Raw genomic sequence first — 19,728 nt, forward strand, 5'->3', positions numbered from 1 at the left:
CAAATTAAATGACTAAGATAAAGCCACATAATGGAACATTTTTTAGCCAACAGATAGATAAAGATGTGCACAACAGGTTAAAAAAAGATCTAAAAGAGCATATAGTTTGAAAAAAAATTTCTTCTCTCCAACATGTTCTGCTTAGTAAAAATATTTAAAAGACTGAGTCTACCGGTGTTGGAGAGACTAAAGAGAAAGTGACCAACACATCCTTCACTCTGAAGAGTATCTGGCAATAAGGTATCAAAAGCCCAAAATAGGTACAGACCCTTTTAACCATCAATCTACTCCACTTCAAGAAACTGAGAAGGAGATAAGCTAGAACTAAGTACATAAAATATAAAAGGGTAGTCACAGACAATAGAAAATAGCAGAGAACACACATACACAAATGCCCATCAATAAATTCCTGAATAAATAAATGAACAGTACATCCATATGGTAAAATACTATCTAGCCACTAAAATAATATTTGCTGTGGAATATTATCTACCTTGTATTCCTAAATTTAAAAAAGGTAAAATCATTTTCAAAGCTGTACGTATGTAACTAAAAAAGTTTATTATAAATACATATACACAAGGTAAATCTTAATGGCTATCTTTAAGTGATGAAATAATATTTTTATACCCTTTGTATTACAATGTGTTTAACAAAGACATAAAATGAACCACAGGAGGCCTAATCAAACAGAACTGTGGAATGCCCTGTTTTCAAAGGCAATGAAAACATTCCATGTGTTTAAACTCTCTTGATAGGAACCTAACTTAAACACGGTTATCTGGAATGAGCCTCCAGCATCCACTTCAACCTACCTGCTGACCTTTATCACCCTGATTTTTCAAACAAAATCAATCCCGGTCCCAAAGTCCCCTAAGCTTTCCCACCATCACGCTTCGGCATCTTGGATCCTTCTACCTAGAATCCCATCTATGACTACCCAAACTCCACTCAGCTTTCAATTCAATTCAAATTATCCACCCTCCAAGAAGCAATTCTTAACCCTCGCCAAGACGTGAGTGGGGAGGCCGTGGGTACAGCCAAGAAGCACAGACAGGACCTTCCTCTTCTGACTCACCGCCGGCTCCTCAAGCACGTGGAAAGGGTCTTTCTCGGTTTTAACCAACTCACAGCGGCTTCTACACAGTAGGCACTCACATGCACATTTCTTTCCATCTGGCCAAGACAACGCTCTAAACCTTATTAAGGACGGAATGCGGTAAGCTGCGCTCCACACTACCATACGCCCAAAGGCCAAGATGGGGCCCCTGGAACACTCCCGCTTTGACCTGGCCAACTAGGGAGAGTTAGCCAAGACCCTAGGCTCTCTAACAAAGCTACCTGGGATCAAATCCCAGCTTTTCCCACTTAAGAACTGAGAGATCTTGGCAAGTTACGTAGCCTTTTATAACTGTTTCCAATTTCCAAGGCACGTGGGAGAAGTTAGATCAGGTATGAAAAGCACCTAGACGGTGTCTCACAGACAGTAAACAATCAGTTTGTATTAGCTGTTCGGAGCAGCTCTTCCCCAAATCTCAGATGGGACCTCGTTTCCTTAGGGAAGCCTGCTCCGTCTGGAGCCGCGGTCAGCAGCCCTTCCTCGGCTCGGGACTTTCCCGGCCAGCCCTTCACACTGTACCATTACTGCTTACTCGCCAGTAACCTCCAAGACTAAGATGTTGAACCAGGTCTATTTGTGACTCAGTGTTCACACAATACTTACTCAATGACTAATAATTTAAAACAGTAATTTTAACTTAAACCTAAAGTTTGTTAAGACCTTCAATATGCTAAAGAACACTTGAAAATATACTTTATCCCCACACCAATTAGTAACTCCACTTTGTTTTGCCAACTCTCCCAAAAGGCTAACATGGCTCAGAAAACAGATACACGGTGAAATCGAAAACCACTAACGCAAGATTTAAAAGCAAGTAAGGGTAGAAGAGAGGGAGTAACATGCCTAGGATACACTACCGCCGGGAGAGGCAGCACCTGGCTCTCCGAGGCAATGAAGGGAGATGAGAGGCTCACGCCGGACCTCCCACAGCAGGGAGACCGCGCCTCACCCCGAGAGCCACAGCAAAGGTGGAGACAGAGCAGGCCGCACATCGCGCTCTGTGCCCCGTGCTCTTACATCATGTTTAGCTTCTCTGAAAAGGTGTTTTCCCTACGTGTAGCTTTAGTAATTAATTTATGAAGTCTAGTGGATTTTTTTCTTTAAGATACTTTAAAAGTCATTTTGGAAGCAACTTCCAGCAATCCAAGCATTATACAATGACAGCTTAATTTTGAAAGAATGCTTCAGGGTTAAGTAGCAAAAAGGTTTTGATGGTTTCTGACCTTATCTAAATTGCTGCCAGGATCTATTTAATTCTTCCTTAAACATCTTTGATCTGTACTCCTATTTAAATAAATCAGTCCACTAATCACTGAGGAGAACGTCCCAGAGTTGGGATTTTCTTGAAAACTAAAGCTCAGATACCCACACAGTGTTTACCAAAGCCAAAAAAGAAGAGATTGGGAGGCAAAAAGATTGGCTGTGGTGCCTCAGAAAAGTCTGATTTTAAATGATATTAAAAAACAAACAGTGAACATGAAACTACCCCTGAAAACACTAATTTTTAGCCTTCTAGTTTCACATCATTAAAGAGTCCTTAACACTAAAGCTAAGATCCCTCTCTCTATAAAGGAACAAAGTCAGGCAAAGTCAAATCTTACAAAGAAAAACTGTTTAAAGTTACACAGATATGCTGAAAACAACCGTCATCATTGAAACCAAGATTAAAAAAATACATGGGTCTACTTTCACTCTTTCCTCTGCTAGGTCTCCCCCTCTCCCTCCTGCACCTGCGGGAGGCTCTCACCTGCCAGCACTTTCACCTATTACCTCGGAACGGATGCCTGAGGGCGAAGGTCCAAAGCGGATGCTCCAGACCAGCACATCCCACAGCCTCACAAAACCAAGCAGGCCCACTGTGAACACGCCCACAGCCTGTCTGAGCAGGTGGGGCTGCCACAATACAGGGTGGTGAGGCCCCTCCCACCACCTCTAGCTGCAGGGTCCTGGCCAAGTCACCTCATCTCCTCAGTCTCACCTTCCTCATCTGAGAAAAAGCAAAAGTACCTACCTGGAGGCTGACATAAAACTCATGAGACGAATACAAGCCCTGGCACAGCACCTGGCACACAGCCCACGCACTCGATAAACTGTCACCGTCAACTGAGAACTTGACCATGGCACCTGACTGCTTTGGACAACCTTTTAAATATTCCCCCATAGTCTTTAAGTCAAAATTCAAAATCAGGGCACACAATGCACAGGGTCATCTTCAAATTCCAACTTCTCTTTCTCCCCTCGCTCCCCGAGTCAGAAGTAAGCACGCCCTCTATGAACTTCTGAACCACTGTGTTCAGACAGCTCTCAATCTTACAAACCCCACTTTACCCCTACTAAGCTGCAATTTCTTCACAGTCACGTTTTACTCATCATTGTACCTATTTTATATGATACACAGCTAAGTGTAAACATTATGATTTTTTATTAAAACCAACTACTTACTTTACAGTAGGAATAATATTTGGCTGGGGTTTTAATAACCGTAAGCGATACCACATACATCTTCCATATACTTTTCTGATATTCTTTAGTCGAATTTGCTCTGTCAAAAAAGAAAAATAAGGTGGTAAGTTAAACCATCTTTCATAGTGAAGGCACAGCTACAGTTAATACCATACTAACCTTCATTACCTTCAATGCTAAAAATTTCTTGGAACACAGAAGTACTGCCTACTTAAATAACCTTTAAGAAAAATCCACAAAATATGTTAAGTTTTCTGCCACTTAGAATGAACAATCTATCTGGAAAATTTTATTCAAGTACCAGGCAATCATTTGTCATGTGAGACTTAAATAACCTCTAATTGAAAAACATAAAAACTGACTTGAACCCAAAATATTTAGTCACATTAGCAATCTCTGAGAAATTCTCCTTTCCTTTCTGCTATATAAGGAACAAGTATAAGTTGAAACATTCAGTTTATTAAGGAAGGTAAGCAGAAACGATATCCTTGAAACATGAAAATAATTAACGGTAGACTAGAAAAGTCACCCAAACCCAAAAGCAGTTACAATAGGTTCGTGCAAGCATATGACAAAAGGCTTTTAGTCCCCAGGATAGTTCTGCAATGTAATTAAAAAGGAATTAAACCAAAGCCTAAATACCATGTATTACTTTACTAAACTCACCACAATCTTCTGGTTTGAGTAACCCCCTCAAGATTAAAAATGTATTCCAACACGATGCTCAATATACCTAATGCTACATAATGCTACATTTGTGGTTTGGAATAAAATGATAGTATCACACTCAGAACCCAAAAGCACTACCCCAAACAAACGCAAATGCACACATATATTCTGAAGAAACAGATGATGACTCAGAAAATAGTCCTGGTGATCACAGATACCGAGGCTTGGGACACGAGGAATGTGAAAATAACTGTTTCCTAAAATGTAAGGGGATAAAGCTGTACTTTTAAATTACAATCCCCTCAATTTAGAAGGTGGTTACGTCCATTAAATCCATCAACAATTGAAAATACACCTCACCCCCCACACGTGAGAGCTCAGCCTCGCCTTCCTGACATGTACTCAGAACGCTCACACCGGCCTGCAGTCGGGGAAACTCATCTAATATAAAGCCTATTTGATAATAAAGTGTTGAATATCTCATGTAATTTACTGAATCCTCTACTAAAAGTGAAAAACGGAATGGCTGTGTGGGCCAGAGTGGCTGTGAGCGTGCCGGTTGTTTACTCCCATGCTCACCCAGCCACCTGGGGGTGCCGCTCACCCAGCATCGGGAGGGCACTGCACGGACACTGCTAGCCCGGGCTTTCCTACATCCTCAAATCAAATAATCCTAAATTGAACCATCATAAATCAGGGACTGTCTGAACTCCATTTTATACTGTGATTTTTAAATATGCAACTAAAACTTATGAACATTTTAAGTAGGTAAGGCTTCATCCTTAAAAGGATATGTATTCAAGATGGCCAAAAACCTTTTTCATCTCCTTAAGAAATAGGAGAATAGTATGTCAGACCTTGTCACTTCTCTGCTTAAAAACCTCCAAAAGCTTCCCACTGCACCTAAAATAAAATTCAGCCTTCTTACCCTGGTTTGCATACACAATCTGCACCCCAGCTCTACCTCTGACTTCATCCCAGATTGTTCTCACCTGCCACCTCCTGCAGTTTTGATCTGTTTGAGGAACATGCTCAACTCTTTCTTGCCTTAAAGGCTTGTGTACACAACTGTGCCCCCAGCTTGAAATAGGTTTTTCCCGCCCAGTCCGGATGCTTGAATGGCTGGCTCCCTCTGTCATTCAGCTTAAAGAAATGTTCTCAGGAAGACTTTCTCTGAATCCTTCTCTACAGATATTTATCACTACCTGGTATTTTTTATTGTTTATATACAGTATGTCAATTGGCTCCCCCACACTAGGATGTAAGCTTCAAGAGAACAGGGACCCCGTCTATATTGTTCACCCCCATATTCCACTGCCTAACACAATGCCTGGCAAATAGAAGGTGCTTAATAAATACTTGGTGAATGTATGAATTATTTCATTTAGTCCTCCCAACCATGAGGCAGCGGGGAATGTATTATTATGCTTAAAAATACCCTGAGGCCCAGAGAGGTCAAGAAACTTGCCCAAAGTTACAGATGGTACTAAAGGAATAGCAAATACCACTAAAGAACAGAGACGGGACTTGGGCCAGGTTTAAACTCACAGGCCTGTGCACTTACTCCCGTCATTTTAACTGCCTTTCCTGAGTAACAGAATAACTAGATTGCCTAAATAAGTCTCAAAGGAGCTAAATTATACCATGTCCCTATTCTCATTAAACACCCATCATACTGTTTCTCCAAAGCAGAAAATATAATAGGAAGAAATCCAAGTCAAAAAATTTAAGAACAAGGGGTAACTTAAAAAACTGATTAAATAAATGATAGCTCTAACTAAAGATCTGGTGAAACAGAAGGTTACAGACCAAAAAAAAAAAAAAAGTGCCACAAATAAAACTGCAATGACTTCTGTGCTGAACAGTGTGGGACGGGACAATGTAGCACATACATTCCTAAATCTGGGGGGGGAAATGGCAAACCTATTCTTTTTTTGTTTTAGCTCAATTTGTTACAGAAGTGTCAAGGTCCAAAGGAAAAGTAAACATCCCCCCTTCCTATCTATAGGACACGGATTTTTATGAGCCATTTGTCTCTAAGCCAGAAGATCATGCTAAGGAAAGGGGAATCTAAACCACAGGAATGATTCATTCCAAGTTGCATTTCTCAAGCTGAACTAGACATGCAAGACAGTGGAGGGTCATAAACAAACTACAGTGCGCGCCAACAGGGTCTCTGAGAAGGACGCTGTCTCCTTAGCATGCTCTCAAACACGACCCCACACCCTAAGGGTCTTCTCTACCCTGCCACCTCAGCTGCCAACACACCTGATCCTCTCCCAGCATCACCTCCTGTTTTTCTTTTCACCCTAATCTTACAGTAATAATCCATAGCCCAAGTCAAAGGTTAACTATTTCTAGAAGACAAGAGAAAAAGAAACAGAGAAGCTCAAGTACTGTTGAAGAAGTGCCAGCTTTTAAGAAGAGAAGGCAACCTAAAGCGCTGACAAGGATGTCCGTCCCACCGCGAACTTGCACACTACATACCCCTAAGTAAGAACTATTCACTTAGCTGAGAAGGCCTCTAGAGATAAGAGGTACAGAGAATGTCCTGCTCAAGACCACAGCCAATCTAGCCAGAGAGTGTTTAAGTAAATTTTTGGATGTTAACACAAATCCATACAACAATCTCGACACAGACATGACAGCAGAAGGAAGAAAATATTCACCATTCCAACACCCAGATAATGATGACAAACAGCACTTTTATGTTTGCTTTTAGTCCTCCTTAGGAGAGTATCTGGGAAGGAGAAAGGAAGAAGGGGGGGCAAGGCTGCGGGCGCACGCTCAGGAGGGGCATCTCTGAGCGAGGAAGCGGCAGCAGCTGCCCTCGGTCAGAGGCTGGGCACCGCCTCAGCCAAGGCTCTCAAGGTCATGACCATAGCACTGATCACCCCACCGCCTCTGCCCGGTGCAGCAGCTGCCCCAGCGATTCGCAGACAAAGGCTAATGTAAGGGCGGCACTGGATGATGTCCTCGGGCACAAACTGAGAGACACAAACACATAAAGCTGAAGTTTGTGTTAAGGTCACATTACCTCTAATTTTTAATTTAATTTCTATCTTCATGTTTAGAAATTCATCATAAACATCACTTAATGACTGCTAATAAACAAGTTAATAAAGACACTATTAAATACCTACTGTCCTAAAATTAGACATATACAATGCTTCTTGTTTTTTGGGTATCTAAGTATTAAATATTACAGTTACCTAAATAGGGTGTTCTGAGCCTCAATTTCCAGCATGGTGGGGTGCGTTCCCCACACTTCCAACAAGCAATTTCTGAACACCAGCTGGGTTTGGGTGACCATGAATTCAACTCAGTTCTGACACCATCTATTTGAAGACAGCATCAGATTCCACAGGTTAAGGGCTCAGACCACTCACACCTGCACACACACACACACACAGATTCCACAGGTTAAGGGCTCAGACCACTCACACCTGCACACACACACACACACACACACACACACACACACACACACAGCCTGGCTTCAGACGCCATCCACAAAACCAGGGGAGGGGGGTGTCCAGCTCCCTCCTTGGGTTCAATTATTTGCTAGAGTGGCTCACAGAATTTGGAGAAACATTTTACTGACTAGATTACCACTTTATTAGACAGGCTGCAATGCAGCCAGATAGGAGACAGGCACAGGGCAAGGGGAGGCGGGGGCGCAGCGATCCCATGCCCCCCAGGGCACCGCTCTCCAAGCGCCCGCCACCCCGGAGGCTCCCCGCACACTGCCCTTCGGGCTTCCACGGAGGCATCATTACAGAGGCATGAGCGAGTAAGCCTCCAGCCCTCTCTCCAACCGCAAGGTGGGTGCTCCAGGCAGCCGGCCACCAACCTCAGAGGTGTTTCCAAAAGTCGTCTCTCTTAACATAACAAAAGACACCTTTCTCACTCTCGGCTTAGAAAATTCCAAGAGTTTCGGGAGCTGTGAGCCAGGAACTGTGTGGACAAAGACCAAATATATACAAGAAATATGCTTTGTTCATCTGAATGACCAAACATACACTTTTTATAAATTACAGTAAGTAATATCATCCTCTAAGTAGTGGAATTAGTCCCAGAAGTGGAATTAGTAGGTTTAAATTTTTTAACAATTATAGCTCCCTAAAAAAAGGAAGTAGGACTTTACGTTCTTGTCATCAGTTTCTGTGAATGGCACCCCCATTCTTCAGCAACCAATTCTAAAACCAATTCCTACTCATCCATACACAAACTCTCCAGGGCAGAGATGGTACCTCATCCATAAGAAATGCCCTCGGCCCTCCCGGGCACCGGGAGAACAGCGGTGTCCACACAGGCGGCCGCCCAGCCCCGAGCAGGAGGAGAGAGCGGAGAGGAGGGCGGGACACCCAGGCCCCACGCAGTCCGCGCCCAGGGCCGCCCCCTCCCCTGGGCCCAACCCCCATGAGGTCCAGCACAAAGTGACCAATGAAGGACTCAGGTCACTGGGGCTTTCCCAATTTTGTGCGCTTAGGGAAGGCTTTGTCCGCGAACGCCCGAGGCCACCAAAATATCATAGTATCATTTAGGCTGCAGCCGGGCCCCGCCCTGGGTTTTGCTTAGGGGCTCACTGGAAAGATAATGAATATAAACTTGAGAAAGAGGCCGAAAATGAGGAATGAAGGCAGATCCAAAGCATGGTGCGAAAATGACAAAATGGTAAGGAGGAAACCAAATAAACTCTCATAAAAACGCACTACATAAAACCTAGCAGGTGGCTACCAGCCTCAGGGTCGGCCTGTGCCGCAGTGTACTTTCCTCCCGCTAAATAAAAACCCCTTTGCAGCTTTAACTCTCTATCGGGTCTCTTGACGGGCTTCTTCCCTTCAAGAAGACAAGAACCAAAGAACTTCACAGTCCCCTGCCCAGTAACAGCAGGCACCACATAAATATTTGTAGACAATAACTTTCTTATTAAACAGATACCTGGTGAGCACCTACTATGTGCCAAGGCTTTTCTGGACACTTAGTAAACAGCAGAAAACAAAAACCCCTGCTATCACAGACTGTATACACCAGTTCAGGAGAGAGTGATAAATAAAATAAGTAAGCTGTATGGCACATTAGGAGATAGTAAGTGCCAAGAAGAGAAAGTAGAAAAAAAGGAAGAGCTTTCTTATAGGTAGAAAGACATATCACAACTTTAAACCGGGTGCTCAAGCAAGACATCAGTGGAAAGACGGCATTTGGGAAAGGAAACACAGAATATGCCGGGCGTCCTGAGGAAAAGTGCCCCAAGCAAAGGGAGCAGCAACCCCAAAGGCCAGGAGAAAGGCGGGGCCTGGGGGGGGGTCTCTAAGACCAGCAGGTGGGAGGCGCGGCCTGGGGAGGGGGGGGTCTCAGATCAGCAGGGGGGTAGGAAGGAGCACGAGGGAGAGAAGTTAGAAATGAAGTCCAGGGCTCCAAGGACCTCACAGGGCACTGAAGACTTAAGCTCTGCAGTGACCAACATGGAGAGTCCTCAAGGGCTCCCCGCAGAAGGCTGACATGGGCTGGCCTCCATGCTGAAAGGATCACTCCATTACTATTTTGAAAACATGGTGCCCGGAGCAAGGGCAGAAACAAGGAGACTAGGGAGGAGGCTAGTGACAATCCAGGCGGTAAACCAGGGAGACGACGGCGGCTGCGGTGGAGTAAGGAGAAATGGTCAGGCCGGATGCAATGTGGAGGTGGAGCCGACAGGGAGCCAACAGTCAACTTAATGACTGCTAATAAACAAGTTAATAAAGACACTATTAAATACCTACTGTCCTAAAATTAGACATATACAATGCTTCTTGTTTTTTGGGTATCTAAGTATTAAATATTACAGTTACCTAAATAGGTATGATGACAGTCTGGGGGTAGAATATGGGGCAGTGTATGACACAAGAATGACTCCAAGCATCTCCAAGAATTCTTGCCTGAACAACTGATGAGAGGGAAGACAGAAATCCTACCCGTTTTGTGCATATTAAGATGGCTATTAGCCAAATGCAAATGTGAACCGGGCACTTACATATACGGAAGTCTGGAGTTAAGGGAAGAGCTCTAAACCGGAAATATAAATTTGGGAATCCTCCTCACATAGATGGTATTTAAAACCATGAGACTGGATGAGATCACCAAAGAAGTAGGTATAGATGTGAAACCACAGTCTTTTAATTAAAAAGCCAAATGTCATTTCCAGCCCATTGCTCACAGCATTGTTAAAATTCATGACAGCTCTCTGTTCTCTTTTCTAAGACAAAGAAGCCACGAGTCATTTTGCAGGACCCTTGGAGCCAGCCTCACTCAGAGCAGACCAGGTCAAACTGGACAAGGCCACCACCCTCATCTGCGTCTTCCAAGAAACAGGTTCAGATGACCTGGGGTTACTTACCTCTTCCTCATTACCATACTAACACATCCACCTCTGGGCAGACTTAGCCATTTTCGAACACACGGTGTATGCAGTAACGTGTTAACATGCTACACAGGTACAGGAGAAAAGTTTTGCCCCAACCCTTTTAATTACACCAGCCCCTGCTAAAATGCATCAGCCACCTGCATAGATTCTGTACCCCACCTGAGGTCAGGGAGACAGGTGTGAGCCCTGCCTAAGGTCGCCCTGGGCAGCCTCCTGAAGTTAAATCCTTCTCTCTGCAAAACATTGGGTTTTCTGAGGCCTGCTGGCAAAAGACCTGACACAACTGACTGGTTCAAACAAGGGGCAGGGACCCTGACTTTGCCTCAGAGCACATTACACACGCATCAGCACACGGAAAGTCACACCCCTTGGCCCCAAGGCAGATCTGAGGGAGGTCATCTAAGGACAAAAAGAGGGTGTCACACTATTCCCTGGAAATCCTCTCCCTTCTCCAAGAAAACCCCATCTGTCCTGGTGAATATTCTACCCCCTGCTTAAACTCCAGCTATAAGCCCACCCAGCCTGACGCCCACTGTGCAGCTCGTCTCAGGAGCCGCCCCTCCATGGGGCATCTGCGCTCCTGAGCACTGGGTGGTGCACCTCTGGGGCGCGTGTGCACTGCTCCTCGAGTGTGTGCTTCCACCTCCTAAAACTACTCTGCGCTTGTACCTGCCCAACCTGCTCTGGATCCTTTCTCAGTCGGAGGTGAGAAGAACCCCCTCCCAGGCTGAGGTCTCCCCTAGAGCACAGGAATATCTCCCCAAATTGGACTGCCCAACAACAAAGGCATCTGAGAAAATGAACGTTAGCCTATCTGTGTTTTTCAGGGCCTCCAAGATCAAGCGAGTATGCAATATGACCTTTAAACAAAAACAATTTTACATAGTACACTTAGTGATCCAGCTTTGAAACCACAACTTTAAAGCTTAAGTGTTGTACCATAGTTCAGACTGCCAGGCTCCCAGTTAGCTTCCTCCACTGCAGAGGACTTGAGGGTACACATGCGACAGGTCTGATACCCCTTGCTCTCAGGATAAAACACAGAGGGAATGACTTTATTTCAAAACAATTCAGACTTCTCAGCTCTCCAATATCCCTTAAAATCGGAGGTCTTAGGAAGACTATATATTCCACAAACAGCCCAACCTACCTTAGAATTCTTTCTAACCTGCCCACCCCCCTACATCCTGACACCTTAATGGAAAAACAAACCTCTGAAATAAGACTTTCTCCATCTAGCTTTTCCCCACCCAGCCACCACCTCCTCTCACCGCACTCCCTTCCACCAAACCATTCTCCACGCAATGCTCCCCAAAAGCAAAACTGACCAGTCACTGCCCTACTTAGAAACCTCCAATGTTTACCCAGTAACTTACAGAGTGAAGTATAAACTTCCTAAAATGACTGATGCGCTAACTGGCAATCACTTTAATCCTTAAATCTTTACCACTCACTATAGTCTCCACATCTTGGCACATTCTTTCCCTTACATCTAAAATCCACTTCTCCCACTTACCTTTTAAGACTTATCTCAAATCACCTCCTCTGCGTAGAAGTCCAAAAGCCCGAAACAGAGCTGCTCACACCTTCCTCTACGCTCCCACAGCACTTCCACTTGCGGTTTTAATACTTACTATAATATGTCGTATTAATTACAGCAGGCAGTACTGCGTAGTGGCTAAGAAGAGAAGCTCTGGCGTATGACAGACTGGGCCCAACACCCGAGCTTCCATCCACCTAGCAGCTATATGGTTTCAGGCAAGTTGGCAGCCTCCTCTAGGACCCAGTTTTCTCATGAATAAAATTGAAATAATACAGGAGTCTAGCTCAGAGTGCTACTGTGAATGCTGTCAGCACTACCACCCTGAGGCTAGTGAACAAAGAGCGGCAGCAAGGCTGAGATGAGGAGGATCACACTTACCCGTCTCTGTGTTGGGGGGATGCAGAGCCCTCCCTGCCAGAGGAAGCACATATCTAAAGTCTTCCCCACGGGGGAAAAAGGAGAGATACAGACACAAAATGTTTAATCACTTCTGGGTGATTTTCATGGTGGAATTACAAGCAACTTTTGTTCTGTTCTTCTGTGCTTCTCTGCAGTGAATACATGCAACTTATTAAGAAAAAGTTATCACTTAAAAACTCTGACCCACCACCTAAAAACAGCATCTAGCACAAAGTTAATGCTCTATAAATATCTGCTCATGAAGGAATTTACAATGCCTTTAGTTTTGAAAACATGTTTACATGCATTTATTCCTTTTCTTTTCATAATCACTTCTTGGGTAGGGAGGCAGGTTACCATATATCCCGAGAACAGCAGGCTGAGAGTTCAGAAATAACTAAGTAGGGAGTAGGCTGAAACTTAAGCCCAAAACTTCTACCTGGGCAAAAATCAAGAGCTTTCTTTCTATGCTCTAAGCACTAAAAGTGGACTCCTACTAGCATTTCCAAGTCAGAGAACTGAATCACCTGTACACTGTTTGACAGGGAGCAAGGAAAAAAAAGAAACGTAGTTTTAAAAAGTTTGATTAAGCCTTTCAAACAAGGGAAAGAAAATCTGAGTACTTAAGTGACAAATCAAATTGTCCCAGAAAGCCTATGTAACCAGCAAAAAGAGTGGGAGCAACAGCCTCACTATGTGCCAGACACTCTTCTAAACACTTGACATGTATCTATTAGTTTAAACCTCATTTGAATCCTATGAAACAGATAGCTACTGTCTCTAATTTATAAATGAGTAACTAAAACACATAGAAGTTAAATAACTTGCTAAGATCACACAGTAAGCAGTAGATCCAGGTTTCAAAACCAAGCAGTTTTGAAAAAGATCAATGACTCAAAAAACAAAAACTTGGAAAAACTAATAATATATTTCATCTCATTTCAAAGGATTATAGCCCTTAACCGTTGGAAAAAATAAAAGCATGCTTGTGATTATCTGAAATTCTAATTACAAGCAGTTATTTTCTCATGTCAAATATTGTAAACCTATACTATTAAAGCTGTTTTAACAAACACATTTGACTTTGAATTATAAGAACATACAGCACTATTCTACAGTAAGTGCTTCTAGCTTTGTAAAACAAAGACTAAAATGTTAGGGTTGTTTTGTCTTGTTTTTTTAAGCAAAGAGCACATATCAAAACATTTATACCACCTCCCAAAATAGCAGCTCCAGCAAAAGACCACTCCTACGGAAGTTCTCCTAGCAGCGCTTCTCAAACCTAGCTACAATTTACAATCACACAAGGACCTTTAAAAAAAAAACAGTCACAGTGCCCACTCCAGACCAACTAAATCAGAGAGTATCTGGGGAGGGGTGTAAGTTTTTAAAAACTTCCCAAGTGATTCTCATGTGTAGCCAGGGCTGAGAACCACTAACACATCCTCTGCTATTTCTTCATTGCAGGCTTTTGTCCATAATGATCTGAAAAAATCAAGTCAGCCAATTTGCAAACAACCAAGAGAGTAAGAAAGATATGAGGGGCTCAAAATGAATGAATAGGAGGAAGAGTTACAAACTACCATATAAGTCAGGGCAATGAAAAATGCAGCACAGGGAATATAGTCAGTAATATTGTCAAATGGCAACTATCTCATCATAGTGCATATTTTGCAATGTATATAATTGTCCAGTTACTATGTTGTACACCTGAAACTAATATTTTATGTCAACTGTACTTCAATTAAAGAAAAAAATTAATTTCAAGAAATCTTTTCATGACTCAATACAGAGTCTATCCCTGAAAAGTCAAAATTTCCCTAAGTGCTCTGAATTCACTCGCTTACATTTTTGTACTTGGCTACTTACAGTTTCACAGGAAAACCAAATAAGCTTCAAAATTAAATATTAAAATACCCTGTTGTGTTATTCAAAAATACTACTACAGGTCCACATCCTTTATTCAAAACACTTGAGAACAGATTTATTTCAGAATTTTTCATATTTTAGAAAGTTAATACAGTGTTTCTACCCTAACCAGCAATCCAGGGTCTAAAAGGGCACCAAAAACTGAATTAATATTCCAACAGCAAAATATGACTATTTTCTAAGTGAGATGAATAAAGATTGAAGCAGCCTGTCAGTACAAGTCACCAAATTATTTTGCTACAAACATCTGAAAAAAACTTCCTTTTTCAGGGCTTTGGGTGAAGCTGTATTTCAAGATCTCTCTTTGATATTCAAGACACAGCAACTTGGTGTCACCATGATAAAAACACCCTTCTAACACCACTGTGACACAACTCAAGCTATGGCAGATACACATAAAGTCCAAGTGGTGTCCACCAATTTCCACCCTAAGTTTCACAATGCAGCTTTGGGCAAGATCAAACAAATACATTCCTACATGCACGTTTACTGACCAAGGCAAGTCTTGAGCAGAGCGCCAGACAAGAAGGACGCCTTTCTATCCAGCAATATGGACACAAGAGAGGGCTTGCAGGCTAAGCAGGCCAGGCTCCGCCACAAGCTACTTAACTTCTCAAACTCCCGTTTCTTCATCCCGTAAGGATGGAGATGATAAAAATAGTACCTACTTCATTGTATTTTTATGTAAAGTAACATTTGAAGTCCATGATTTATAAATAGCCAATATTAACACCCTACCGCTTTTCCAAAGACCAGCTGTATACTGAAGGGGCTCAAATACGACTTGCTTATAAGATATCAGGCAAATTTTATGACACAAAACCTACCATGAAACTATGAGTTTCACATTTCACAAATCCAGTGTAGATTAATATGACTTATTTTTGAAATCGGAACAGCTTCTAGAAAAACACTCTAACCAAACCTACCTGCTCTCCCAAAACCTTTTTGTCTTCCACACAACCAACTGCACACACAAATGGGTGATAAGTGAAAATAAACTACTATACAGATCGGTGCACTCTTTTAACTCAAGATGATTAGAACGGCCAATGTTTTATGGATAAGGGAAACCAATACAATATGAGGACTTGACCATTTGTGTGCAGTCACTGTTCAAAGAACCCAGACAACTTAAGTACTTAGAAAAAGAAGGCACAACAGTCCAAAATCCAATTTTCATAAATTGCCACTAAATGAGAAAATTAGTAACTGAAGGGCAAATTTTTGCACCTAATGGATATTTAAACTTACTGTCAAATGGACAAAAGAAGATGGAATCCTTTGTTATTTATCCTCAATTCAATTTAATCATGTAACTCAAGAATTTTATTTTACAGAGCACTGAATCAGTCTTAAAGCGTAACAAGTTCTGACCTGATCAATGCCTCATTGGCACCAATTTCCCCAAAGTACAGTGTATTTATTACCTGGACAACCTAGACCCCTACCACACCCAACCTGAGAGAAGATATTTAATCAAGTTGCCATAGTTCTTGTGAAATAGGCTTTCCCTAAATGTCAATACTCAAAACCTACTTGTTACTGTTAACACCACCATAAATAACCTACTGAAGCCCTGCAATTCCATCAGCTTTAAGAATATCACTTGCCACATGTCCTGGGAGAGGGGCCACATCAAACACCTTGAAAAGAATCTGGATTCTGTGATCTCAGCCCATGCTGCTTCATGTGAACACTTGGAACTAAAAACAAATGGACCGGCCACCTCACACCTACCTACAAGAGGAACTACCCGCAAGACTCAATCCTTCAACTTGCACTTTTTCCAGCATAAACGGTGAAGTCCAAAGAAAAGGAAATACGGAAAGGCCTATCTACTTCTGCTAAGGGGAATAACGGCACTGCCTCCAGCCCCCACAGGGTGAGCGAACACATGAAAAAGGAACGGGGTGAGGGCTGCTGGTGAGCTCAGCCGGAGTCCCGCACAGGCCCCCCGCCTCGGACGGCGCCCCGCAGCGCGGCGGCCACACCGCAACGGGGCGGCGGGCATCGGGAAGAGGCCACGGCCCGGGGCCCGGACCGCGCCGGCACGCCCGGCTTCCTCGACAGCCCCTCTCGCCCCCGATCCCCATCCCGCTCCCGCCAGAGACAAACACCCCATACACCCCGCGGCGGACAAAGGGGCAGGAGGCGGCACGGGGCGTCCGGAACAATGGGAGGCAAGGTGCGGGGCGAGACCACGGGGGAGGCCGGCGGGGCGCAGCCGGAGGTCGCGGCGGGCCGGGCCGGGCCGAGGGACGGGGCCTGCGCGGGCGGCGGGCGGCCGCCGGCGGGACTCACCGGCATTCTGGTCCCGGGGCCAGAGGTAGTATGTGGCCGGGATCACGATGAGCCCCACGAAGGAGGTGAGGAAGTAGAAGAAGGTGTTCCCGCTGTCATCGTACTGGAACTGCTGCCCCGCCATGGCGCCCCCTCCGCCGCCTCCCGCCCCGCACCGCCGCCACGACCCCGCTCCGCGCCCAGCACCCGGCGCCGGCCCCGTGTGGCGCAGCTCGGACGCCGCCGCGCCGCCTCTGCTCCCCGCCCCCACGCTACTCGCACGGACACGCCGCCGCCGCCGCCAGCTCTCGCGAGAAGAGATAGCGGCCGCCCCGCTGACTTTTCCCTCCCCCGCCGCGCCTCGACGAGGGCGCTTAAGGGAGACGTGGCACGCGCAGCCGTGGAACTCGGCGAGGCCCCGCCTCCGTCCCGCCCCCAGGCCGCGGCCCCGCCCCCGAGGGCTAGTCCTCCCCGGGCCCGCCCTCAGCCGGGGAGTCCCGGAAGTCCTCTTCCTGCTCTGCCTTCCGTGAGTGCCGCCCTCGCGCTGTCGACCCCGGAGGTCGGCACCCGCGCCTCCAGCTCCGCGCGGGAACCAAGGCGGCGCCGCGGGGAGCGGCGGTTTTGTCGTAGTCGGCGCGCAGAGCAGTTCGCTCCGGAAGGCCGCCGTCTCCGCGGCGCCCTTTGCAGGCGGAGACCCCCGGCCCGGCCGAGGTGGGGACCTGCCGCCCCGGAGCTCAGGGTGCCCGGCGAGTTCTTCCCCACGTCGCGAGGCCGGATTCATCACAGCGAACCGCCGGGCTGCACCTGAGCGGCCGCGGGGAGCTGCGCCCGGGGCAGCGCCGCCCCTGGGGCCCTGGGCTCCGCGCGGGGCAGCCCTGCGGGCGGCGGCGGGTCCCCCGAGGCCCCCTGGGTGGAGGCAGGCCCGCGGCGCGGAGGGTCGGGCGCCTGGGGGGGAGCCACCGGGAAGAGCCTTCTCCCAGGGAGAGCTGCGCGACAAGCCGCGGCCACCCATTACGCCTGCATTTGCCGGGGCTCATCTTAAGACTAGTTTACTAAGGTCCTTTCAGTAGGCCTTCCAGAAGTCTGGCCGTGGGTCACCTCGTACTTCACGGCCCCGAAACCACTATTTATTATCAGCAGCCATACTTCCCTTTATAGTCGGTTACGTCCACCTGTATTCTCTCATTTCAAATGTCCTCTCCACCCATTTTGAAAGGAAATTCCAGAAAATCGTTTTCTCTGTATAAAGTTTTCAAAGACCTTAATAGAAGGGAAAAAACAAAACAGGCGTGAGGGGAAGAGGACTGTGCAGTCAGCGCAGCGATGTGATCCTCTCGGGCCGAGGCGCCCGAACACCGCCTCGCCTCAGACACTGGTTGGTCCTGAAACCGGCTCCGGGCTCCACTAGAGCAGGACCCTTGTATGCGCATTTTGGTCTTGCCCGTTGCTCTCTGCCACGACTGGGTCATCACCCTCCAGGCTCAGCTATAACAGGACCCGGAGGGGTCACTGTCCAGTCTCATCACAACCGCTGCCACCGCCTAAATGCTGGAGCCATTGCATCTGATTGTTGAAACCCACGTCATTGTTCTTCCAAAAAGACTATACCCTGGTATTATCGTGTCATTTGTCAAGGGTTTGGTGATGGCAGGAGAATGTTCTCTGAAGCTGGGGACAAAGGGGCCAGTGGCAAAGGTCGCAGAAAGGATTCTTGAGCACCAGACAAGCACAGAAGCTGCTCACGTCCAGAGGCATCTTCTCTCCAGGGCACACAAGTGATGTGGAGGTTCCAGGGCCCGCCTCCCCCGGCCCAGAACTGCTCACTACCGGCTCCTCCATGCTCGAGCGCGTATCACTGTGAGCAGGAGCACGTGCCTAGTGCTTTACACATGCTAGCTGACCACAGCCTCCAGCAGCCCTGTGACGTGGGAACTAAAACTGCACCCATTTTCACATGAGGACAAGGAGGTTTAGGGAGATGAAGACACACCCAGGGACACACAGGGGGAAGCAATGGTGAGTTGGGAACCCAGGCGGCCTGACTCCTGGACGGAGAATTTCCCCTTTGCGACCACTGCCTCTCCTGCTCCCTGCACCAGATCCCTTGTACTTACCATTGCACTTTCCCAGAAACCTGGCTTCCACCTGGGAACCCCAGTTTATCAGACATGTCTGTATATGTCTTAAGCCCAGCTGTGGACAGGGTTCAAGTATTTTACCCATGGGGCCCCTCAATTCTGATGCACGTCCGTGAATGCCAACAGCCACAAGGCAAAGAGGGCCACCAGGCTGCACCCTCTTATTAGAGTACCTGAGTCTCTGCTATGGCCCTGCAGTCACCCAGTTATGGAATTAAAATGATAATGACAGGGCCCATTTGTAAAGGAAGATCAGAATAAGGAATCTAGACTTAATATGCAAATTCTACAACTATATCACTAATATAATGGCCCACGGGTGAGGATAAAAATGGCAAAGAGAAGAAAAAGTTCCATTTCGGGCAAAAAGTGCCACTGTGTGTGGCAGGGCCTGCAGACCCAGGTTCCAAACTAGCGATGGGGCATCCCTGGTCTTCAGACAGAGATGCTTCTCCAATCCATAAACTGGAATAAGTGAGTGGCTATCTGGCTGTCATGGTAACTGTTGTACAAACAGTGTTACGGCTACTGTGACCCACTTCTTACCTGCAGGTGTCAAATGAAGGTGTCCTAATCTGAACTCAAGCAGGGACAGAGAAAGAGAAGAGAAGGCAAAAAGTACACCACAAATCCTTGATAGGTTAACAGGAATGTGCATCTCTTAGATGAAGCAGAAGATGCGAGGTTTCCCAAATTATTTATCTTCAACCCTTACAGAAGGTTTAAGTGGTAATTTTCTCAAAGTTTCAGGAAAGAAGTCAGAACCCAGCTTTACAGA

The 19,728-nt window shown here is 45.9% G+C and overlaps 1 protein-coding gene across 1 annotated transcript in view; it reads right to left on the bottom strand.

Moving 5' to 3' along the window:
• SEC63 (SEC63 homolog, protein translocation regulator) overlaps positions 1-17,076 on the bottom strand; it is a 57,748-nt gene extending 40,672 nt beyond the window's left edge. The window contains exons 1-2 of the mRNA XM_036902908.2: positions 16,834-17,076; positions 3,563-3,662 (exon numbers count right to left, since the gene is read on the bottom strand). Coding sequence (XP_036758803.1) covers positions 3,563-3,662; positions 16,834-16,957 — 224 coding nt within the window. The 5' untranslated portion in view covers positions 16,958-17,076. The remainder of the gene's footprint in view (positions 1-3,562; positions 3,663-16,833) is intronic.
• Between the last annotated feature and the right edge of the window lie 2,652 nt (positions 17,077-19,728).

The sequence above is a fragment of the Manis pentadactyla genome, chromosome 12 (assembly GCF_030020395.1).
Source record: "Manis pentadactyla isolate mManPen7 chromosome 12, mManPen7.hap1, whole genome shotgun sequence".
Taxonomy (NCBI): domain Eukaryota; kingdom Metazoa; phylum Chordata; class Mammalia; order Pholidota; family Manidae; genus Manis; species Manis pentadactyla.